Source organism: Oncorhynchus mykiss, chromosome 5, assembly GCF_013265735.2.
Source record: "Oncorhynchus mykiss isolate Arlee chromosome 5, USDA_OmykA_1.1, whole genome shotgun sequence".
NCBI lineage: Eukaryota > Metazoa > Chordata > Actinopteri > Salmoniformes > Salmonidae > Oncorhynchus > Oncorhynchus mykiss.
Window position 1 is genome coordinate 86,766,601 of NC_048569.1, and position 25,472 is coordinate 86,792,072.

At 44.4% G+C, this 25,472-nt stretch overlaps 1 protein-coding gene across 1 annotated transcript in view; it reads right to left on the reverse strand.

The window, feature by feature from the left end:
- The window catches only part of ror1 (receptor tyrosine kinase-like orphan receptor 1), a 279,763-nt gene that overhangs the window by 3,229 nt on the left and 251,062 nt on the right, over positions 1-25,472 (reverse strand). The window contains exons 5-11 of the mRNA XM_036978628.1: positions 25,184-25,311; positions 20,562-20,698; positions 17,695-17,875; positions 16,246-16,491; positions 14,707-14,918; positions 2,319-2,498; positions 68-295 (exon numbers count right to left, since the gene is read on the reverse strand). Coding sequence (XP_036834523.1) covers positions 68-295; positions 2,319-2,498; positions 14,707-14,918; positions 16,246-16,491; positions 17,695-17,875; positions 20,562-20,698; positions 25,184-25,311 — 1,312 coding nt within the window. The remainder of the gene's footprint in view (positions 1-67; positions 296-2,318; positions 2,499-14,706; positions 14,919-16,245; positions 16,492-17,694; positions 17,876-20,561; positions 20,699-25,183; positions 25,312-25,472) is intronic.

The following is a 25,472-nucleotide window of genomic DNA, read 5'->3' on the forward strand; positions in this document are numbered from 1 at the left end:
ATAGATACTTTAATGTCCATTAATGTTCTATTTCTATCTCAGCCCATACAGTAGTTATGGTAGCTACCTGGATGGCCAGGTGCAGGAAGTCTCCGTGGTCCAGGACGGACTTGATGGTCCCGTCCTCATCACTACTACAGCCCACGTCAGAGTGAGGAGAACGCATAATGAGGAACTCATGGAGGTCCCCCTGGTTCAGGAACTCAAACAGCATGCAGACAGGCTGTTCCTGGGTCACTACCCCCAAAATACACACCACATTGTGATGGTGCAGCTCAGCCATGACTGATGCCTCCTAGATATAGATAGATAAGTAGATAGGTACTTATATCTGAGGGGAAATGTTGTGTCAAATGTCAAACAGCAGCAGACAAAACAACAAACGTAACATCAGATGAAAAACAGAATCCCAAAAACAATAAATACCATTAAAGATCACCAAAATGTAGAATCAGAAAGGATCAGAGAGCATCAGATAGCATCAGATACCATCAGAGAGCATCAGATAGCATCAGATACCATCAGAGAGCATCAGAGAGCATCAGATACCATCAGAGAGCATCAGAGAGCATCAGATAGCATCAGAGAGCATCAGATAGCATCAGAGAGCATCAGATAGCATCAGAGAGCATCAGATACCATCAGAGAGCATCAGAGAGCATCAGATAGCATCAGAGAGCATTAGATAGCATCAGAGAGCATCAGAGAGCATCAGATACCATCAGAGAGCATCAGATAGCATCAGATACCATCAGAGAGCATCAGATAGCATCAGATACCATCAGAGAGCATCAGATAGCATCAGAGAGCATCAGATACCATCAGAGAGCATCAGATAGCATCAGATACCATCAGAGAGCATCAGAGAGCATCAGATACCATCAGAGAGCATCAGAGAGCATCAGATAGCATCAGAGAGCATCAGAGAGCATCAGATAGCATCAGAGAGCATCAGATAGCATCAGAGAGCATCAGATAGCATCAGAGAGCATCAGATACCATCAGAGAGCATCAGATACCATCAGAGAGCATCAGAGAGCATCAGATACCATCAGAGAGCATCAGATAGCATCAGATACCATCAGAGAGCATCAGATAGCATCAGAGAGCATCAGAGAGCATCAGATAGCATCAGAGAGCATCAGATAGCATCAGAGAGCATCAGATAGCATCAGATACCATCAGAGAGCATCAGATAGCATCAGAAAGCATCAGAGAGCATCAGATACCATCAGAGAGCATCAGATACCATCAGAGAGCATCAGATACCATCAGAGAGCATCAGATACCATCAGAGAGCATCAGATAGCATCAGATACCATCAGAGAGCATCAGATACCATCAGAGAGCATCAGATAGCATCAGATACCATCAGAGAGCATCAGATAGCATCAGAAAGCATCAGAGAGCATCAGATAGCATCAGAAAGCACCAAAGAGCATCAGAGACCATCGGAGAGCATCAGATACCATCAGAGAGCATCAGATAGCATCAGATACCATCAGAGAGCATCAGAGAGCATCAGAAAGCATCAGATACCATCAGAGAGCATCAGATAGCATCAGATAGCATCAGATACCATCAGAGAGCATCAGATAGCATCAGATACCATCAGAGAGCATCAGATAGCATCAGATACCATCAGAGAGCATCAGAGAGCATCAGAAAGCATCAGATACCATCAGAGAGCATCAGATAGCATCAGATACCATCAGAGAGCATCAGATAGCATCAGATACCATCAGAGAGCATCAGATAGCATCAGAAAGCATCAGAGAGCATCAGAAAGCACCAAAGAGCATCAGAGACCATCGGAGAGCATCAGATAGCATCAGAAAGCACCAGAGAGCTTCATAGAGCATCAGAAAGCATCAGAGAGAATCAGAGAACATCAGATAGCATCAGAGAGCATAAGAAAGCATCAGAGAACATCAGATAGCATCAGATAGCATCAGAAAGCATCAGAGAGCATAAGAAAGCATCAGAAAACATCGGATAGCATCGGAGATCATCAGAGAGCATCAGAGAGCATCAGTGAACATCAGAAAGCATCAGAGAACATCAGATAGCATAAGAAAGCATCAGAGAACATCAGATAGCATCGGAGAGCATCGGAGGGTATAAGAAAGCATCAGAGGACATCAGATAGCATCGGAGATCATCAGAGAGCATCATATAGCATCGGAAGCACCAATTAAAGACAGTATCAATGAATTTCATAACACAATAACAGTAGCTAACATCAGAGAGCATCAAAAGAAACAACTATAGATAGCATAAATTACTACCACAACACAGTAACATGAATAATAACATGCCTGTTGGAAGTCCCCCCACTGGCCAGGGCTGGAGTAGTCCTTCAGGGTCTTGATGGCCACCAGCTGGGCATGCTCCATACCAGGCATGTACAGGTGGCCCTTGTAGATCTTACCAAATGTACATTCACCTAGCTCCTCCATGAAACGCACTGCGGATAGGGGGAGCTCCTTGGCCTTACTCTGGAGAGAAGAAGAGGGATAGAGAAAGATAGAGAGAAGAAGAGAGAGAGGGGGAGAGAGAAAGATGGAGAGAAGCAACGAGAGGGGGAGAGAGAAATATAGGGGGAGAAGCAGAGCGAGGGTAGAGAGAAAGATGGAGAGAAGCAGAGAGAGGAGAGAGAAGGAGAGGGGGAGACTCAGAGAGAGGGGGAGAGAGAAAGAGAGGGGGAGAAGCAGATAGAGGGGGAGAGATAAAGAGAGGGGGAGAGAGAGAGAGGGAGAGAAGCAGATAGAGGTGGAGAGATAAAGAGAGGGGGAGAGAAAAAGAGAGGGAGAGAAGCAGATAGAGGTGGAGAGAGAAAGAGAGGGTGAGAAGCAGATAGAGGGGGAGAGAGAAAGAGAGGGGGAGAAGCAGATAGAGGGGGGGGAGAGAAAGAGAGGGGGAGAAGCAGATAGAGGTAGAGAGATAAAGAGAGGGAGAGAGAGAAAGAAAGAAAGGGAGATAAGCAGATAGAGGTGGAGAGAGAAAGAGAGGGGGAGAAGCAGATAAGGGGGAGAGAGAAAGAGAGGGGGAGAAGCAGATAAAGGGGAGAGAGAAAGAGAGGGGGAGAAGCAGATAGAGGGGGAGAGAGAAAGAGAGCGGGAGAGAGAAAGAGAGGGGAAGAAGCAGATAGAGAGCGGGAGAGAGAAAGAGAGGGGGAGAAGCAGATAGAGGGGGGGAGAGAAAGAGAGGGGGAGAAGCAGATAGAGAGGGGGAGAGAGAAAGAGAGGGGGAGAAGCAGATAGAGGGAGGGAGAGAGAGAAAGAGAGGGAGAGAAGCAGATAGAGGGGGAGAGAAAGAGAGGGGGAGAAGCAGATAGAGGGGGGAGAGAAAGAGAGGGGGAGAAGCAGATAGAGGGGGAGAGAGAAAGAGAGGGAGAGAAGCAGATAGAGGGGGGGAGAGAAAGAGAGGGAGAGAAGAAGATAGAGGGGGGAGAGAAAGAGAGGGGGAGAAGCAGATAGAGGGGGGGAGAGAAAGAGAGGGGGAGAAGCAGATAGAGGGGGAGAGAGAAAGAGAGGGGGAGAAGCAGATAGAGGGGGGAGAGAAAGAGGGGGGAGGTGTTACATGCTGAAATTTCCAGTCAGCTTTATACTCATATTCAACACTCATAACTATCTTGGTATGTAGACAGACATTAAAATTTAACAGCTACCAATTGGTGCTCGTTATAATTTTAGGCAGGAAAAGTGCCTAATACACCAGTGTGTGTGTGCGTGTGAGCAATATTGCCTGGATATGTCATAATTATCTATTAGTCTCATACTGTATCCATTATCTCCTTTCCTCAGCTCAACTCTTCAATAAATCACTTCAGCTCCAGACAGAAAATGCATAAATATACCAACGCCAGCTCAGACTCTGGCAACACACCCCCAACACAATCTGGCAATGTGCCCCCAACACAAACAACAATAAACTGACAAGTTAGTGCATAGTTCAGAAATTGCAGGTAATCAATTTTCTCTGTAATTATTAATGTGGTATAAATGAGAGCCATTAATAACTGAAGGTTAACTTTGGTTTGAGGGATGACAGATGACTGTATTTATCAACCCAGCTGGGGACTGAACCATGAGAACTAGAGTGGAGCCAAGACCCATTGGGCACAAACTGGTTAACTCAACATTGTTTCAACGTAATTCATCAAAGTATTGTGACGTGGAATCCACATGTAAAATGCATTGGGCTTGAATCAATGTAAACTGTTGTTTTGATAGTTGTTTTGAGGGTGAAATTTCAACCACAGGATTATATCATCATGGAAACAAATTTCAGCATAAAATATGTTTAATTCACAGGAGGTTGGTGGCACCTTAATTGGGAGAACGGGCTTGTGGTAATGACTGGGCCGGAATGAGTAGTTTCCATGTGTTTGATGCCATTCCATTTTCTCTGTTCCAGACATTATAATGAGCCATCCTTCCCTCAGTAGCCTCCACTGGTTGAATTTGTACCTTTAAAACAATGTCAGATCTTCAACTTATTTCCACTATCAGAAAAAATACAATATTATGGGCAGCACCTCCTACTGGAGAGTTGATCTGTCTACAGCACCTCCTACTGGAGAGTTGATCTGTCTACAACACCTCCTACTGTAGAGTTGTTCTGTCTACAGCACCTCCTACTGGAGAGTTGATCTGTCTACAGCACCTCCTACTGGAGAGTTGATCTGTCTACAGCACCTCCTACTGGAGAGTTGTTCTGTCTACAGCACCTCCTACTGGAGAGTTGATCTAGCTACAGCACCTCCTACTGGAGAGTTGATCTGTCTACAGCACATCCTACTGGAGAGTTGATCTGTCTACAGCACCTCCTACTGGAGAGTTGATCTGTCTACAGCACATCCTACTGGAGAGTTGATCTTTCTACAGCACCTCCTACTGGAGAGTTGATCTGTCTACAGCACCTCCTACTGGAGAGTTGATCTGTCTACAGCACCTCCTACTGGAGAGTTGATCTGTCTACAGCACCTCATACTGGAGAGTTGATCTGTCTACAGCACCTCCTACTGGAGAGTTGATCTGTCTACAGCACCTCCTACTGGAGAGTTGATCTGTCTACAGCACCTCCTACTGGAGAGTTGATCTGTCTACAGCACCTCCTACTGGAGAGTTGATCTGTCTACATCCCCTCCTACTGAAGAGTTGTTCTGTCTACAGCACCTCCTACTGGAAAGTTGATCTATCTACAGCACCTCCTACTGGAGAGTTGATCTGTCTACAGCACCTCCTACTGGAGAGTTGATCTAGCTACAGCACCTCCTACTGGAGAGTTGATCTAGCTACAGCACCTCCTACTGGAGAGTTGATCTAGCTACAGCACCTCCTACTGGAGAGTTGATCTGTCTACAGCACCTCCTACTGAAGAGTTGATCTAGCTACAGCACCTCCTACTGGAGAGTTGATCTAGCTACAGCACCTCCTACTGGAGAGTTGATCTGTCTACAGCACCTCCTACTGGAGAGTTGTTCTGTCTACAGCACCTCCTACTGGAGAGTTGATCTAGCTACAGCACCTCCTACTGGAGAGTTGTTCTGTCTACAGCACCTCCTACTGGAGAGTTGATCTAGCTACAGCACCTCCTACTGGAGAGTTGATCTGTCTACAGCACATCCTACTGGAGAGTTGATCTGTCTACAGCACCTCCTACTGGAGAGTTGATCTGTCTACAGCACATCCTACTGGAGAGTTGATCTTTCTACAGCACCTCCTACTGGAGAGTTGATCTGTCTACAGCACCTCCTACTGGAGAGTTGATCTGTCTACAGCACCTCCTACTGGAGAGTTGATCTGTCTACAGCACCTCATACTGGAGAGTTGATCTGTCTACAGCACCTCCTACTGGAGAGTTGATCTGTCTACAGCACCTCCTACTGGAGAGTTGATCTGTCTACAGCACCTCCTACTGGAGAGTTGATCTGTCTACAGCACCTCCTACTGGAGAGTTGATCTGTCTACATCCCCTCCTACTGAAGAGTTGTTCTGTCTACAGCACCTCCTACTGGAAAGTTGATCTATCTACAGCACCTCCTACTGGAGAGTTGATCTGTCTACAGCACCTCCTACTGGAGAGTTGATCTAGCTACAGCACCTCCTACTGGAGAGTTGATCTAGCTACAGCACCTCCTACTGGAGAGTTGATCTGTCTACAGCACCTCCTACTGGAGAGTTGATCTGTCTACAACACCTCCTACTGTAGAGTTGTTCTGTCTACAGCACCTCCTACTGGAGAGTTGATCTGTCTACAGCACCTCCTACTGGAGAGTTGATCTGTCTACAGCACCTCCTACTGGAGAGTTGTTCTGTCTACAGCACCTCCTACTGGAGAGTTGATCTAGCTACAGCACCTCCTACTGGAGAGTTGATCTGTCTACAGCACATCCTACTGGAGAGTTGATCTGTCTACAGCACCTCCTACTGGAGAGTTGATCTGTCTACAGCACATCCTACTGGAGAGTTGATCTTTCTACAGCACCTCCTACTGGAGAGTTGATCTGTCTACAACACCTCCTACTGGAGAGTTGATCTGTCTACAGCACCTCCTACTGGAGAGTTGATCTGTCTACAGCACCTCATACTGGAGAGTTGATCTGTCTACAGCACCTCCTACTGGAGAGTTGATCTGTCTACAGCACCTCCTACTGGAGAGTTGATCTGTCTACAGCACCTCCTACTGGAGAGTTGATCTGTCTACAGCACCTCCTACTGGAGAGTTGATCTGTCTACATCCCCTCCTACTGAAGAGTTGTTCTGTCTACAGCACCTCCTACTGGAAAGTTGATCTATCTACAGCACCTCCTACTGGAGAGTTGATCTGTCTACAGCACCTCCTACTGGAGAGTTGATCTAGCTACAGCACCTCCTACTGGAGAGTTGATCTAGCTACAGCACCTCCTACTGGAGAGTTGATCTAGCTACAGCACCTCCTACTGGAGAGTTGATCTGTCTACAGCACCTCCTACTGAAGAGTTGATCTAGCTACAGCACCTCCTACTGGAGAGTTGATCTAGCTACAGCACCTCCTACTGGAGAGTTGATCTGTCTACAGCACCTCCTACTGGAGAGTTGTTCTGTCTACAGCACCTCCTACTGGAGAGTTGATCTAGCTACAGCACCTCCTACTGGAGAGTTGTTCTGTCTACAGCACCTCCTACTGGAGAGTTGATCTAGCTACAGCACCTCCTACTGGAGAGTTGATCTGTCTACAGCACATCCTACTGGAGAGTTGATCTGTCTACAGCACCTCCTACTGGAGAGTTGATCTGTCTACAGCACATCCTACTGGAGAGTTGATCTTTCTACAGCACCTCCTACTGGAGAGTTGATCTGTCTACAGCACCTCCTACTGGAGAGTTGATCTGTCTACAGCACCTCCTACTGGAGAGTTGATCTGTCTACAGCACCTCATACTGGAGAGTTGATCTGTCTACAGCACCTCCTACTGGAGAGTTGATCTGTCTACAGCACCTCCTACTGGAGAGTTGATCTGTCTACAGCACCTCCTACTGGAGAGTTGATCTGTCTACAGCACCTCCTACTGGAGAGTTGATCTGTCTACATCCCCTCCTACTGAAGAGTTGTTCTGTCTACAGCACCTCCTACTGGAAAGTTGATCTATCTACAGCACCTCCTACTGGAGAGTTGATCTGTCTACAGCACCTCCTACTGGAGAGTTGATCTAGCTACAGCACCTCCTACTGGAGAGTTGATCTAGCTACAGCACCTCCTACTGGAGAGTTGATCTAGCTACAGCACCTCCTACTGGAGAGTTGATCTGTCTACAGCACCTCCTACTGAAGAGTTGATCTAGCTACAGCACCTCCTACTGGAGAGTTGATCAAGCTACAGCACCTCCTACTGGAGAGTTGATCTGTCTACAGCACCTCCTACTGGAGAGTTGTTCTGTCTACAGCACCTCCTACTGGAGAGTTGATCTAGCTACAGCACCTCCTACTGGAGAGTTGATCTGTCTACAGCACATCCTACTGGAGAGTTGATCTGTCTACAGCACCTCCTACTGGAGAGTTGATCTGTCTACAGCACATCCTACTGGAGAGTTGATCTGTCTACAGCACCTCCTACTGGAGAGTTGATCTGTCTACAGCACCTCCTACTGGAGAGTTGATCTAGCTACAGCACCTCCTACTGGAGAGTTGATCTAGCTACAGCACCTCCTACTGGAGAGTTGATCTGTCTACAGCACCTCCTACTGGAGAGTTGTTCTGTCTACAGCACCTCCTACTGGAGAGTTGATCTAGCTACAGCACCTCCTACTGGAGAGTTGATCTGTCTACAGCACATCCTACTGGAGAGTTGATCTGTCTACAGCACATCCTACTGGAGAGTTGATCTGTCTACAGCACCTCCTACTGGAGAGTTGATCTAGCTACAGCACCTCCTACTGGAGAGTTGATCTGTCTACAGCACATCCTACTGGAGAGTTGATCTGTCTACAGCACCTCCTACTGGAGAGTTGATCTAGCTACAGCACCTCCTACTGGAGAGTTGATCTGTCTACAGCACCTCCTACTGAAGAGTTGATCTAGCTACAGCACCTCCTACTGGAGAGTTGATCTAGCTACAGCACCTCCTACTGGAGAGTTGATCTGTCTACAGCACCTCCTACTGGAGAGTTGTTCTGTCTACAGCACCTCCTACTGGAGAGTTGATCTAGCTACAGCACCTCCTACTGGAGAGTTGATCTGTCTACAGCACATCCTACTGGAGAGTTGATCTGTCTACAGCACCTCCTACTGGAGAGTTGATCTGTCTACAGCACATCCTACTGGAGAGTTGATCTGTCTACAGCACCTCCTACTGGAGAGTTGATCTGTCTACAGCACCTCCTACTGGAGAGTTGATCTAGCTACAGCACCTCCTACTGGAGAGTTGATCTGTCTACAGCACCTTCTACTGAAGAGTTGATCTAGCTACAGCACCTCCTACTGGAGAGTTGATCTAGCTACAGCACCTCCTACTGGAGAGTTGATCTGTCTACAGCACCTCCTACTGAAGAGTTGTTCTGTCTACAGCACCTCCTACTGGAGAGTTTATCTGTCTACAGCACCTCCTACTGGATAGTTGATCTGTCTACAGCACCTCCTTCTGAAGAGTTGATCTATCTACAGCACCTCCTACTGGAGAGTTGATCTGTCTACAGCACCTCCTACTGAAGAGTTGTTCTGTCTACAGCACCTCCTACTGAAGAGTTGTTCTGTCTACAGCACCTCCTACTGGATAGTTGATCTGTCTACAGCACCTCCTACTGGAGAGTTGATCTGTCTACAGCACCTCCTACTGGAGAGTTGATCTTTCTACAGCACCTCCTACTGGAGAGTTGATCTAGCTATATCACCTCCTACTGGAGAGTTGATCTAGCTACAGCCCCTCCTGGAGAGTTGATCTAGCTAGAGCACCTCCTACTGGAGAGTTGATCTAACTATATCACCTCCTGGAGAGTTGATATAGCTACAGCACCTCCTACTGGAAAGTTGATCTAGCTACAGCACCTCCTACTGGAGAGTTAATCTGTCTACAGCACGTCCTACTGGAGAGTTGATCTGTCTACAGAACCTCCTACTGGAGAGTTGATCTAGCTACATCACCTCCTACTGGAGAGTTGATCTAGCTACAGCACCTCCTGGAGAGTTGATCTAGCTACAGCACCTCCTACTGGAGAGTTGATCTAGCTGCATCACCTCCTGGAGAGTTGATCTAGCTACAGCACCTCCTACTGGAGAGTTGATCTAGCTACAGCACCTCCTACTGGAGAGTTTATCTCTCTACAGAACCTCCTACTGGAGAGTTGATCTAGCTACATCACCTCCTACTGGAGAGTTGATCTAGCTACATCACCTCCTACTGGAGAGTTGATCTAGCTACAGCACCTCCTACTGGAGAGTTGATCTAGCTGCATCACCTCCTGGAGACTTGATCTAGCTACAGCACCTCCTACTGGAGAGTTGATCTAGCTACATAACCTCCTACTAGAGAGTTGATCTAGCTACATAACCTCCTACTGGAGAGTTGATCTAGCTACATCACCTCCTACTAGAGAGTTGATCTAGCTACATCACCTCCTACTAGAGTTGATCTAGCTACATCACCTCCTACTAGAGAGTTGATCTAGCTACATCACCTTCTACTAGAGAGTTGATCTAGCTACATCACCTCCTACTAGAGAGTTGATCTAGCTACAGCACCTCCTACTAGAGAGTTGATCTAGCTACAGCACCTCCTACTAGAGAGTTGATCTAGCTACAGCACCTCCTACTAGAGATTTTATCTGTCTACAGCACCTCCTTCTATAGAGTTGATCTAGCTACAGCACCTCCTACTAGAGAGTTGATCTAGCTACAGAACCTCCTACTAGAGAGTTGATCTAGCTATATCACCTCCTACTAGAGAGTTGATCTAGCTACAGCACCTCCTACTAGAGAGTTGATCTAGCTACAATACATCCTACTAGAGAGTTTATCTAGCTACATCACCTCCTACTAGAGAGTTGATCTAGCTATAGCACCTCCTACTAGAGAGTTGATCTAGCTACATCACCACCTACTAGAGAGTTGATCTAGCTACATCACCTCCTGAAGAGTTGATCTGTCTACAGCACCTCCTACTGGAGAGTTGATCTGTCTATAGCACCTCCTACTGGAGAGTTGATCTGTCTACAGCACCTCCTACTGGAGAGTTGATCTAGCTACAGCACCTCCTACTGGAGAGTTGATATGTCTACAGCACATCCTACTGGAGAGCTGATCTGTCTACAGCACCTCCTACTGGAGAGTTGATCTGTCTACAGCACCTCCTACTGGAGAGTTGATCTGTCTACAGAACCTCCTACTGGAGAGTTGATCTAGCTACATCACCTCCTACTGGAGAGTTGATCTAGCTACAGCACCTCCTGGAGAGTTGATCTAGCTACAGCACCTCCTACTGGAGAGCTGATCTAGCTGCATCACCTCCTGGAGAGTTGATCTAGCTACATCACCTCCTACTGGAGAGTTGATCTAGCTACATAACCTCCTACTAGAGAGTTGATCTAGCTACATAACCTCCTACTGGAGAGTTGATCTAGCTACATCACCTCCTACTAGAGAGTTGATCTAGCTACAGCATCCCCTACTAGAGAGTTGATCTAGCTACATCACCTCCTACTAGAGAGTTGATCTAGCTACAGAACCTCCTACTAGAGAGTTGATCTAGCTACAGCACCTCCTACTGGAGAGTTGATCTAGCTACATAACCTCCTACTAGAGAGTTGATCTAGCTACATAACCTTCTACTGGAGAGTTGATCTAGCTACATCACCTCCTACTAGAGAGTTGATCTAGCTACAACACCTCCTACTAGAGAGTTGATCTAGCTACATAACCTCCTACTGGAGAGTTTATCTAGCTACATAACCTCCTACTAGAGAGTTGATCTAGCTACATCACCTCCTACTAGAGAGTTGATCTAGCTACATAACCTCCTACTGGAGAGTTGATCTAGCTACATCACCTCCTACTAGAGAGTTGATCTAGCTACATCACCTCCTACTAGAGAGTTGATCTAGCTACAGCACGTCCTACTGGAGAGTTGATCTGTCTACAGCACCTCCTACTGAAGAGTTGATCTGTCTACAGAACCTCCTACTGGAGAGTTGATCTAGCTACATCACCTCCTACTGGAGAGTTGATCTAGCTACATCACCTCCTACTGGAGAGTTGATCTAGCTACAGCACCTCCTGGAGAGTTGATCTAGCTACAGCACCTCCTACTGGAGAGTTGATCTAGCTGCATCACCTCCTGGAGAGTTGATCTAGCTACAGCACCTCCTACTAGAGAGTTGATCTAGCTACAGCACCTCCTACTAGAGAGTTTATCTGTCTACAGCACCTCCTTCTAGAGAGTTGATCTAGCTACAGCACCTCCTACTAGAGAGTTGATCTAGCTACAGAACCTCCTACTAGAGAGTTGATCTAGCTATATCACCTCCTACTAGAGTTGATCTAGCTACAGCACCTCCTACTAGAGAGTTGATCTAGCTACAGCACCTCCTACTAGAGAGTTGATCTAGCTATATCACCTCCTACTAGAGAGTTGATCTAGCTATATCACCTCCTACTAGAGAGTTGATCTAGCTATATCACCTCCTACTAGAGAGTTGATCTAGCTATATCACCCCCTACTAGAGAGTTGATCTAGCTATATCACCTCCTACTAGAGAGTTGATCTAGCTACAGCACCTCCTACTAGAGAGTTGATCTAGCTACAGCACCTCCTACTGGAGAGTTGATCTGTCTACAGCACCTCCTACTAGAGAGTTGATCTAGCTATATCACCTCCTACTAGAGAGTTTATCTAGCTACAGCACCTCCTACTAGAGAGTTGATCTAGCTACAGCACCTCCTACTAGAGAGTTGATCTAGCTATATCACCTCCTACTAGAGAGTTGATCTAGCTACAGCACCTCCTACTAGAGAGTTGATCTAGCTACATCACCTCCTACTAGAGAGTTGATCTAGCTACAGCACCTCCTACTAGAGAGTTGATCTAGCTACAGCACCTCCTACTAGAGAGTTGATCTAGCTATATCACCTCCTACTAGAGAGTTGATCTAGCTACAGCACCTCCTACTAGAGAGTTGATCTAGCTACAGCACCTTCTACTGAAGAGTTGATCTAGCTATATCACCTCCTACTAGAGAGTTGATCTAGCTATATCACCTCCTACTAGAGAGTTGATCTAGCTACAGCACCTCCTACTAGAGAGTTGATCTAGCTACAGCACCTCCTACTAGAGAGTTGATCTAGCTACAGCACCTCCTACTAGAGAGTTGATCTAGCTACAGCTACCCTTCAGTCTCCCATCCAGGGTTTTAACCAAGCCCAGCCTGCTTAACTATGATGTTTATTGATGACTATTACCAATGTGCTATAGTGAGAATGATTGTTGAGATAGTGCCACTTAAAGACAAAATAGATTCACTGTTGGTATCGAAGTCATTCCAAAGAGAAGGTTTAACAGAGCAGATGAAATGTGACTATACTTTATCACTCATGTATCATCAAGAAGACTATTTAGGCCTATATAGCATTTTCAATGTCATCAACAGCTATTGTTTCAATTCAACACAGAAACACAACAAAGAATAGACAATACAACAGGCCTTGGGTTTCAAGCTGAGGTTCATTTCAAATGGAATGATATTTTGGGATATTGAATTGTGTTTGGTTGTCAGCACAACCGAATATTAGCATTTTAAAGATATTTATCTTCTTTGCCACTGACTTAGTCTGGCTTTAATTTCAGTTTGTCTTAGAATTCAGGAAACTGTCAATCCCACCTCCCTCAAACAAAAAAGTATGGAGCGAACTCCAAAACGACTCACCTTGTACATGTAGAGCAAGCCTGCCATCACACATTGGGAATCGGGGTTGTGGTCAAATACATTTCAATTCCAGTTCATTCAGAAAGTAAACCAAATTCCAATTCCAAATTTTCCTGGCTGAAAAGCATTTAAGAGAATTGGAATTTCAGTGTACTTGCTGAACTGACTTGACATTAAATGGAATGATCATTTTCAATCATTAGTGAAATGCACTACAGTATAGAGGACTTCATAGAGCTGAGACAATAAACCCAAAATGATTGACACCGACCAAACCGACAAGGGGGTATGACAGATTCCAGGAACTCCCAGATGAAAAATGAAATTCCTGACAGAGGCCAGTTAGGGGGAGGTTAGGGGATGGGAGGGGAGGACTGTTTGGGGGAGTGGTTAGCAATGGAATGGTGGTGGGGGATGTGACTGTTATCAAAGGGCAACAGATGTTTTTGGTTTGGGTTTCTCCCTCTCTCCCCGGGGCCAGAACAGGCTCATCCTCGCCTCGCAGCACACCGGGCCAGGCTGTGCTGGGCGGGGCCAATGCTGTCATGAACAACAAACCCTAGGTGACCTGGAGCAAGGCCCGGTGGAAAGTGGTGACATTGAGGAGGACAGGAGTGGTGGGGCAGATGTATTTAGGGATGACATAAAGACTCAGACAGTAGACACTGTGTTGTTAGTGGTTTTAGTTTTTTTACAGAAGGATATACTCTTCTAAATTCCCACAGGTCAATCTAAATCAGAGATGACAGGGACTTTGACAGGGACCACAACACTGGCCTGTCTGACAGAGCCAGTCCCCTACAGCTGTAGCTTTGATTGGCTATAACATCAGGGAGTAGACCTTTGTCTCACATCATAACACAGCCTGGATAACCTTCTAAACAGGGTGGATAGAGATATATCAGAGATAACATTATAAGAATGCAGTGTTGACTGTAATACGATCTGCAGGAGAATATGAATGAACTTATAGGCAAAATACTCATACTGTTGTCACACATTACAAAGAGCTCCAATGAGACAGAGAAGGAAGAGAGAGAAAGTGTGAGAGAGATAGAGAGAGAGTGAGAGAGACAGACACAGACAGACAGACAGACAGACAGACAGACAGACAGACAGACAGACAGACAGACAGACAGACAGACAGACAGACATAGAGAGAGAGAGAAAAAGAGAGAGATAGAGATAGAGGGAGACAGAGAGAAACAGAGAGAGAGAGAGAACAAAAGAGAGAGAGAACAAAAGAGAGAGATAGAACGAAAGAGAGAGAGCGAAAGAGAGGGGACTTAGCTACAGAGGGGGGACTTATACCTTGGGTTTGTAGTTGGTGAGCATGGACATCTCAACGTTCTGTCCCCTGACAGGTTTGGGCTGTCTGGGGGCTGGGGGGCGAGAAGCCTTCTGGTTGTTACGACACAAACAGATGAAGAAGAAAAGGAGGGCGATGGACAGAGGGATGGCTATGCTCGGGACCAGGATGTACAGAATCTCCATGTTACTGCCCCCACGCTTCTCCTTATAATCTGGATGGGACACAGGCAATCCAAACACTGTAAATACACTGTCAATTACCAACATAATGAACTCAGGTAGTACTGTCACTTATTGTTAAACAGACCATAACATAACGCATAACAACTACTGTGTCTATTTGATAGGTCGCAGCATTGACTCCCAATAATAACTTAGTGTTTATGAAGCCTTATAACCCAGCCTGGCACACTGCTAACACCCTCTCTCACTATAGAAAGTGGGGTCATTAGTGCTATATAAACCCTTAAACCCCCCTATATCTCACCACAGATAGGGTGTTATTAGTGCTTATAAAACCTTAAACCCCCTCTATATCTCACCACAGATAGGGTGTTATTAGTGCTTATAAACCCTTAAACCCCCTCTATATCTCACCACAGATAGGGTGTTATTAGTGCTTATAAACCCTTAAACCCCCCTATATCTCACCACAGATAGGGTGTTATTAGTTCTATATAAACTCTTAAACCCCCTCAATATCTCACCACAGATAGGGTGTTATTAGTTCTATATAAACCCTTAAACCCCCTCTATATCTCACCACAGATAGGGTGTTATTAGTTCTATATAAACCCTTAAATCCCCTCTATATCTCACCACAGACAGGGTGTTATTAGTGCTTATAAACCCTTAAACCCCCTCTATATCTCACCACAGATAGGGTGTTATTAGTGCTTATAAACCCTTAAACCCCCTCTATATCTCACCACAGATAGGGTGTTATTAGTGCTTATAAACCCTTAAACCCCCCTATATCTCACCACAGACAGGGTGTCATTAGTGCTATATAAACTCTTAAACCCCCTCTATATCTCACCACAGATAGGGTGTTATTAGTGATATATAAACTCTTAAACCCCCTCTATATCTCACCACAGATAGGGTGTTATTAGTGCTATATAAACTCTTAAACCCCCTCTATATCTCACCACAGATAGGGTGTCATTAGTGCTATATAAACTCTTAAACCCCCTCAATATCTCACCACAGATAGGGTGTTATTAGTTCTATATAAACCCTTAAACCCCCTCTATATCTCACCACAGATAGGGTGTTATTAGTTATATATAAACCCTTAAACCCCCTCTATATCTCACCACAGATAGGGGGATATTAGTGATTATAAAACCCTAAACCCCCCTATATCTCACCACAGATAGGGTGTTATTAGTGCTTATAAAACCTTAAACCCCCTCTATATCTCACCACAGATAGGGTGTTATTAGTGCTTATAAACCCTTAAACCCTCTCTATATCTCACCACAGATAGGGTGTCATTAGTGCTATATAAACTCTTAAACCCCCTCTATATCTCACCACAAACAGGGATGTCACATAGTTCCAAGCGGACCCCCTCGTCCAGCGTGAAACACCATGGTCCCTCCTGCTTGTTGCCGGGGTTACGGCAGTAGGAGTGTCCTCCGCTGAGCTCGGGGTATTGTACCGCCAGGTAGGTGTGACTGTGAGGGTACTGAGAGTTCCAGGGCTGGCACTGACGACCTGACTTGGTCTTACTGACCGTCCCGCGGAAGTCTGAACCACTGCTGTTGAAACACTTGTGGTCTGGTCAAAGGGAGAAGAACATGAGAACATTGGAATGTATAAATGAGAGCGTTTTTACTTTATTGTTGATGGGCTTCACTGTGATATGCAGATCCATGTTAACATGAAAGTATACAGGTCTGCTTTTGTTAATGGACCCTATGGGTTCTGACAGAACCTCTCCAATAGAAAACGTTGAGGTAGACAGTAAAAATAAGTAAAAAGTATCTTCCTCTAGTTGATGGTGTGTGCTATGAAGATGTGTAATAGTCTTTCGGTGTATATAGTATATCATTCCATATCCATCCGAATAATGCAAACTATTAGTTTGATAGAAACTGAATGTATTCAACTGAAATGTGTCTTCCACATTTAACCCAACCCCTCTGAATCAGAGATATGCGGGGAAGGGGGGGGGGGGGATACCCAGTCAGTTGTCCAACTGAATGTATTCAACTGAAATGTGTCTTCCACATTTAACCCAACCCCTCTGAATCAGAGATATGCGGGGAAGGGGGGGGGGGGGGATACCCAGTCAGTTGTCCAACTGAATGTATTCAACTGAAATGTGTCTTCCACATTTAACCCAACCCCTCTGAATCAGAGATATGCGGGGAAGGGGGGGGGGGGGGATACCCAGTCAGTTGTCCAACTGAATGTATTCAACTGAAATGTGTCTTCCACATTTAACCCAACCCCTCTGAATCAGAGATATGCGGGGAAGGGGGGGGGGGGGATACCCAGTCAGTTGTCCAACTGAATGTATTCAACTGAAATGTGTCTTCCACATTTAACCCAACCCCTCTGAATCAGAGATATGCGGGGAAGGGGGGGGGGGGATACCCAGTCAGTTGTCCAACTGAATGTATTCAACTGAAATGTGTCTTCCACATTTAACCCAACCCCTCTGAATCAGAGATATGCGGGGAAGGGGGAGGGGGGGGGGGGATACCCAGTCAGTTGTCCAACTGAATGTATTCAACTGAAATGTGTCTTCCACATTTAACCCAACCCCTCTGAATCAGAGAAGTACGGGGGGCTTTCTTAATCGACATCCACGTCTTCAACAACAGATTTTTCCCTTGTCAGCTCAGGGATTCGATCCAGCAACCTTTCGGTTACTGGCCCAACGTTCTAACCACCTGCCGCCCAACCCAAAGTCTATCTGCAATATTAAAGCTGATCTACCAAAATAAATCAATAAAACTAAATTATAATTCTTACTCTTGTTGAAGGGCTCGACCATGGGGATCCCTATCCTCATGCAGTTGGCAGCCTCTGGGCTGGTGTGTCCCGCCAAGTCCTCACAGTTAGGTAGTTTCAGTCTCTTCAGGATGATGGGGTTGGAACGGGCGATGATGTACTCGGTCTTACACAGGTCATTCTCTAGGATCTCACACTCGTCCTTACACAGAGAGGACAGGAGGAGAGGATAGACTTGAGGGTCAAACAAACAATAAAAGCAACATAACATTTTAATAAGAGGACCACAATGGAAATAAGTCCCAGACTGTATTGTGTGTTATCATCCATGATTTAACAATGGAAATAAGTCCCAGACTGTATTGTGTGTTATCATCCATGATTTAACAATGGAAATAAGTCCCAGACTGTATTGTGTGTTCTCCTCCATGATTTAACAATGGAAATAAGTCCCAGACTGTATTGTGTGTTCTCCTCCATGATTTAACAATGGAAATAAGTCCCAGACTGTATTGTGTGTTCTCCTCCATGATTTAACAATGGAAATCATTCCCAGACTGTATTGTGTGTTATCCTCCATGATTTAACAATGGAAATCATTCCCAGACTGTATTGTGTGTTATCATCCATGATTTAACAATGGAAATAAGTCCCAGACTGTATTGTGTGTTATCCTCCATTATTTAACAATGGAAATAAGTCCCAGACTTTATTGTCTGTTATCCTCCATGATTTAACAATGGAAATAAGTCCCAGACTGTATTGTGTGTTATCCTCCATGATTTAACAATGGAAATAAGTCCCAGACTGTATTGTGTGTTATCCTCCATGATTTAACAATGGAAATAAGTCCCAGACTGTATTGTGTGTTCTCCTCCATGATTTAACAATGGAAATAAGTCCCAGACTGTATTGTGTGTTCTCCTCCATGATTTAACAATGGAAATAAGTCCCAGACTGTATTGTGTGTTCTCCTCCATGATTTAACAATGGAAATAAGTCCCAGACTGTATTGTGTGTTATCCTCCATGATTTAACAATGGAAATAAGTCCCAGACTGTATTGTGTGTTCTCCTCCATGATTTAACAATGGAAATAAGTCCCAGACTGTATTGTGTGTTATCCTCCATGATTTAACAATGGAAATAAGTCCCAGACTGTATTGTGTGTTCTCCTCCATGATTTAACAATGGAAATAAGTCCCAGACTGTATTGTGTGTTCTCCTTCATGATTTAACAATGGAAATAAGTCCCAGACTGTATTGTGTGTTCTCCTCCATGATTTAACAATGGAAATAAGTCCCAGACTGTATTGTGTGTTCTCCTTCATGATTTAACAATGGAAATAAGTCCCAGACTGTATTGTGTGTTCTCCTCCATGATTTAACAATGGAAATAAGTCCCAGACTGTATTGTGTGTTCTCCTTCATGATTTAACAATGGAAATAAGTCCCAGACTGTATTGTGTGTTCTCCTTCATGATTTAACAATGGAAATAAGTCCCAGACTGTATTGTGTGTTCTCCTTCATGATTTAACAATGGAAATCATTCCCAGACTGTATTGTGTGTTCTCCTTCATGATTTAACAATGGAAATAAGTCCCAGACTGTATTGTGTGTTCTCCTTCATGATTTAACAATGGAAATAAGTCCCAGACTGTATTGTGTGTTCTCCTTCATGATTTAACAATGGAAATCAGTCCCAGACTGTATTGTGTGTTCTCCTTCATGATTTAACAATGGAAATAAGTCCCAGACTGTATTGTGTGTTCTCCTTCATGATTTAACAATGGAAATAAGTCCCAGACTGTATTGTGTGTTCTCCTTCATGATTTAACAATGGAAATAAGTCCCAGACTGTATTGTGTGTTCTCCTTCATGATTTAACAATGGAAATAAGTCCCAGACTGTATTGTGTGTTCTCCTTCATGATTTAACAATGGAAATAAGTCCCAGACTGTATTGTGTGTTATCATCCATGATTTAACAATGGAAATAAGTCCCAGACTGTATTGTGTGTTCTCCTCCATGATTTAACAATGGATATAAGTCCCAGACTGTATTGTGTGTTCTCCTTCATGATTTAACAATGGAAATAAGTCCCAGACTGTATTGTGTGTTCTCCTCCATGATTTAACAATGGATATAAGTCCCAGACTGTATTGTGTGTTCTCCTCCATGATTTAACAATGGATATAAGTCCCAGACTGTATTGTGTGTTCTCCTCCATGATTTAACAATGGATATAAGTCCCAGACTGTATTGTGTGTTCTCCTCCATGATTTAACAATGGATATAAGTCCCAGACTGTATTGTGTGTTCTCCTCCATGATTTAACAATGGATATAAGTCCCAGACTGTATTGTGTGTTCTCCTCCATGATTTAACAATGGATATAAGTCCCAGACTGTATTGTGTGTTCTCCTCCATGATTTAACAATGGATATAAGTCCCAGACTGTATTGTGTGTTCTCCTCCATGATTTAACAATGGATATAAGTCCCAGACTGTATTGTGTGTTCTCCTTCATGATTTTACTCATGTGCATGTGTCTTTTGCAAGTTTTATGTGTGCTGTTTTTAAAAATGGTCGAATGAATAAACGTAACTAAAACTAAAAAACACGTTAGCCTACCCCAGAAGGCGACTACTACTATTAAACTAGGGCCATTTCACACCAAATCGATTGACGAGCAAGCCTGAACAGATCTAGCTTTAACTGTCACCAGTCAGGGGCTGTGTCTGAAATGGCTCCATATTCGCTAAATAGTGCACTACTTTGACCAGGAACAATAAGGAATAGGGTCCCATTTCAGCCACAGTCAGTGTTTAATGCTACAAGACTAGTAGGTGTAGTTATAGTCGTAGTTGTGAAGCATGTCATCATACCTTACACAGGTCCCTGGGCTTGTCTGTCCCAGAGCTGCGGTCACATGTAGGGAAGGCAAAGTGGCACAGAGACGGGATGGCGAACAGGGAGCAGCGGTCCGACAGGTGGTTGGACGTTCCGATCATGGTGAAGGCGGCTGGGTGGGGAAAGTGGGAATGCGAATATATGTATCAGATCATGTGTGTTCCATACTGTGTAGATCATGTGTGTTCCATACTGTGTAGATCATGTGTGTTCCATACTGTGTAGGTTATGTGTGTTCCATACTGTGTAGATCATGTGTGATCCATACTGTGTAGATCATGTGTGTTCCATACTGTGTAGATCATGTGCGTTCCATACTGTGTAGATCATGTGTGTTCCATACTGTGTAGGTTATGTGTGTTCCATACTGTGTAGATCATGTGTGTTCCATACTGTGTAGATCATGTGTGTTCCATACTGTGTAGATCATGTGTGTTCCATACTGTGTAGATCATGTGTGTTCCATACTGTGTAGGTTATGTGTGTTCCATACTGTGTAGATCATGTGTGATCCATACTGTGTAGATCATGTGTGTTCCATACTGTGTAGGTTATGTGTGTTCCATACTGTGTAGATCATGTGTGTTCCATACTGTGTAGATCATGTGTGTTCCATACTGTGTAGATCATGTGTGTTCCATACTGTGTAGGTTATGTGTGTTCCATACTGTGTAGATCATGTGTGTTCCATACTGTGTAGATCATGTGTGTTCCATACTGTGTAGGTTATGTGTGTTCCATACTGTGTAGATCATGTGTGATCCATACTGTGTAGATCATGTGTGTTCCATACTGTGTAGATCATGTGTGTTCCATACTGTGTAGATCATGTGTGTTCCATACTGTGTAGGTTATGTGTGTTCCATACTGTGTAGATCATGTGTGATCCATACTGTGTAGATCATGTGTGTTCCATACTGTGTAGGTTATGTGTGTTCCATACTGTGTAGATCATGTGTGTTCCATACTGTGTAGATCATGTGTGTTCCATACTGTGTAGATCATGTGTGTTCCATACTGTGTAGGTTATGTGTGTTCCATACTGTGTAGATCATGTGTGATCCATACTGTGTAGATCATGTGTGTTCCATACTGTGTAGATCATGTGTGTTCCATACTGTGTAGATCATGTGTGTTCCATACTGTGTAGGTTATGTGTGTTCCATACTGTGTAGATCATGTGTGTTCCATACTGTGTAGATCATGTGTGTTCCATACTGTGTAGATCATGTGTGTTCCATACTGTGTAGGTTATGTGTGTTCCATACTGTGTAGATCATGTGTGTTCCATACTGTGTAGATCATGTGTGTTCCATACTGTGTAGATCATGTGTGTTCCATACTGTGTAGGTTATGTGTGTTCCATACTGTGTAGATCATGTGTGTTCCATACTGTGTAGATCATGTGTGTTCCATACTGTGTAGATCATGTGTGTTCCATACTGTGCAGATCATGTGTGTTCCATACTGTGTAGATCATGTGTGTTCCATACTGTGTAGATCATGTGTGTTCCATACTGTGTAGGTCATGCGTGTTCCATAATGTGTAGATCATGTGTGTTCCATACTGTGTGTTCCATACTATGTAGATCATGTGCGTTCCATACTGTGTAGGTTATGTGTGTTCCATACTGTGTAGATCATGTGTGTTCCATACTGTGTAGATCATGTGTGTTCCATACTGTGTGTTCCATACTGTGTAGATCATGTGTGTTCCATAATGTGTAGATCATGTGTGTTCCATACTGTGTAGGTTATGTGTGTTCCATACTGTGTAGATCATGTGTGTTCCATACTGTGTAGATCATGTGTGTTCCATAATGTGTAGATCATGTGTGTTCCATACTGTGTAGGTTATGTGTGTTCCATACTGTGTAGATCATGTGTGTTCCATACTGTGTGTTCCATAATGTGTAGGTTATGTGTGTTCCATACTGTGTAGATCATGTGTGTTCCATACTGTGTGTTCCATACTGTGTAGATCATGTGTGTTCCATAATGTGTAGATCATGTGTGTTCCATACTGTGTGTTCCATACTGTGTAGATCATGTGTGTTCCATACTGTGTAGATCATGTGTGTTCCATACTGTGTAGGTTATGCGTGTTCCATACTGTGTAGATCATGTGTGTTCCATACTGTGTAGATCATGTGTGTTCCATACTGTGTAGGTCATGTGTGTTCCATACTGTGTAGGTCATGTGTGTTCCATAATGTGTAGGTTATGTGTGTTCCATACTGTGTAGGTCATGTGTGTTCCATACTGTGTGTTCCATACTGTGTAGATCATGTGTGTTCCATATTGTGTAGATCATGTGTGTTTCATACTGTGTAGGTCATGTGTGTTCCATACTGTGTGTTCCATACTGTATGTTCCATACTGTGTTCCATACTGTGTAGGTCATGTGTGTTCCATACTGTGTTCCATACTGTGTAGGTCATGTGTGTTCCATACTGTGTTCCATACTGTGTAGGTCATGTGTATTCCATACTGTGTGTTCCATATTGTGTAGATCATGTGTGTTTCATACTGTGTAGGTCATGTGTGTTCCATACTGTGTGTTCCATACTGTGTGTTCCATACTGTGTTCCATACTGTGTGTTCCATACTGTGTGTTCCATACTGTGTTCCATACTGTGTAGGTCATGTGCGTTCCATACTGTGTAGATCATGTGTGTTCCATACTGTGCAGATCATGTGTGTTCCATACTGTGTAGGTCATGTGTGTTCCATACTGTGTAGGTCATGTGTGTTCCATAATGTGTAGGTTATGTGTGTTCCATACTGTGTAGGTCATGTGTGTTCCATACTGTGTGTTCCATACTGTGTAGATCATGTGTGTTCCATATTGTGTAGATCATGTGTGTTTCATACTGTGTAGGTCATGTGTGTTCCATACTGTGTGTTCCATACTGTGTTCCATACTGTGTAGGTCATGTGTGTTCCATACTGTGTTCCATACTGTGTAGGTCATGTGTGTTCCATACTGTGTTCCATACTGTGTAGGTCATGTGTGTTCCATACTGTGTGTTCCATATTGTGTAGATCATGTGTGTTTCATACTGTGTAGGTCATGTGTGTTCCATACTGTGTGTTCCATACTGTGTGTTCCATACTGTGTTCCATACTGTGTAGGTCATGTGTGTTCCATACTGTGTAGGTCATGTGTGTTCCATACTGTGTGTTCCATACTGTGTGTTCCATACTGTGTTCCATACTGTGTTCCATACTGTGTTCCATACTGTGTAGGTCATGTGTGTTCCATACTGTGTAGGTCATGTGTGTTCCATACTGTGTGTTCCATACTGTGTGTTCCATACTGTGTTCCATACTGTGTGTTCCATACTGTGTTCCATACTGTGTGTTCCATACTGTGTGTTCCATACTGTGTGTTCCATACTGTGTGTTCCATACTGTGTTCCATACTGTGTAGGTCATGTGTGTTCCATACTGTGTTCTATACTGTGTAGGTCATGTGTGTTCCATACTGTGTTCCATACTGTGTAGGTCATGTGTGTTCCATACTGTGTGTTCCATACTGTGTAGATCATGTGTGTTCCATATTGTGTAGATCATGTGTGTTTCATACTGTGTAGGTCATGTGTGTTCCATACTGTGTGTTCCATACTGTGTGTTCCATACTGTGTGTTCCACACTGTGACTTTATCATCCTGAAATCCCTCTCACCCCTCTACCAGATATCCTCTCATCCCTCTACCAGATATCCTCTCATCCCTCTACCAGATATACTCTAATCCCTCTACCAGATATCCTCTCATCCCTCTACCAGATATCCTCTCACCCCTCTACCAGATATCCTCTCATTCCTCTACCAGATATCCTCTCATCTCTCTACCAGATATCCTCTCATCCCTCTACCAGATATCCTCTCATCTCTCTACCAGATATCATCTCATCACTCTACCAGATATCCTCTCATTCCTCTACCAGATATCCTCTCATCCCTCTACCAGATATACTCTAATCCCTCTACCAGATATCCTCTCATCCCTCTACCAGATATCCTCTCACCCCTCTACCAGATATCCTCTCATCCCTATACCAGATATCCTCTCATCCCTCTACCAGATATCCTCTCATCCCTCTACCAGATATCCTCTCATCCCTCTACCAGATATCCTCTCATCCCTCTACCAAATATCCTCTCACCCCTCTACCAGATATCCTCTCATCCCTCTACCAGATATCCTCTCATCCCTCTACCAGATATCCTCTCATCATCCTCACTGACAGTAATGACAAGCTACAGACTCAACCAGGGTCGATGGGACCTAGCGCACACACATGCACACACACAAGTCTGGATTGAAAGTGTCTGGTTAGATTTACACAGACTACCAAATCTGGAGCATGACCCTTATCCCTGTACTCCATGTCTGATTAAAATCAAAACTCAGGGATTGGAGAGAAGCACAAAACACACAAGCACGCACGCACGCACGCACGCACACACACACACACACACACACACACACACACACACACACACACACACACACACACACACACACACACACACACACACACACACACACACACACACACACACACACACACACACAGGCAGGCAGCATACCTGTGATCTGGGTCTCGATCTCACCCTGCATCTGCAGAGAGTCAACGAAGATGCTGCGGTTTCCTATGAAGCGAGAACAGGCCACTCCCCTGTACGGTTGGCAGAACCCCTCCTCATCAAAATCATCACTGACAACATAGGTGGAGAGGGAGAGAGAAAGAGAGTGAGAGAGAGAGAGAGAGAGAGAGAGAGAGAGAGAGAGAGAGAAAGTGAGAGAGATAGAGAGTATACATTAAAGTTATAATTATCACCACTAGAGGGCACCACACATTACACTATAGCAGGGATG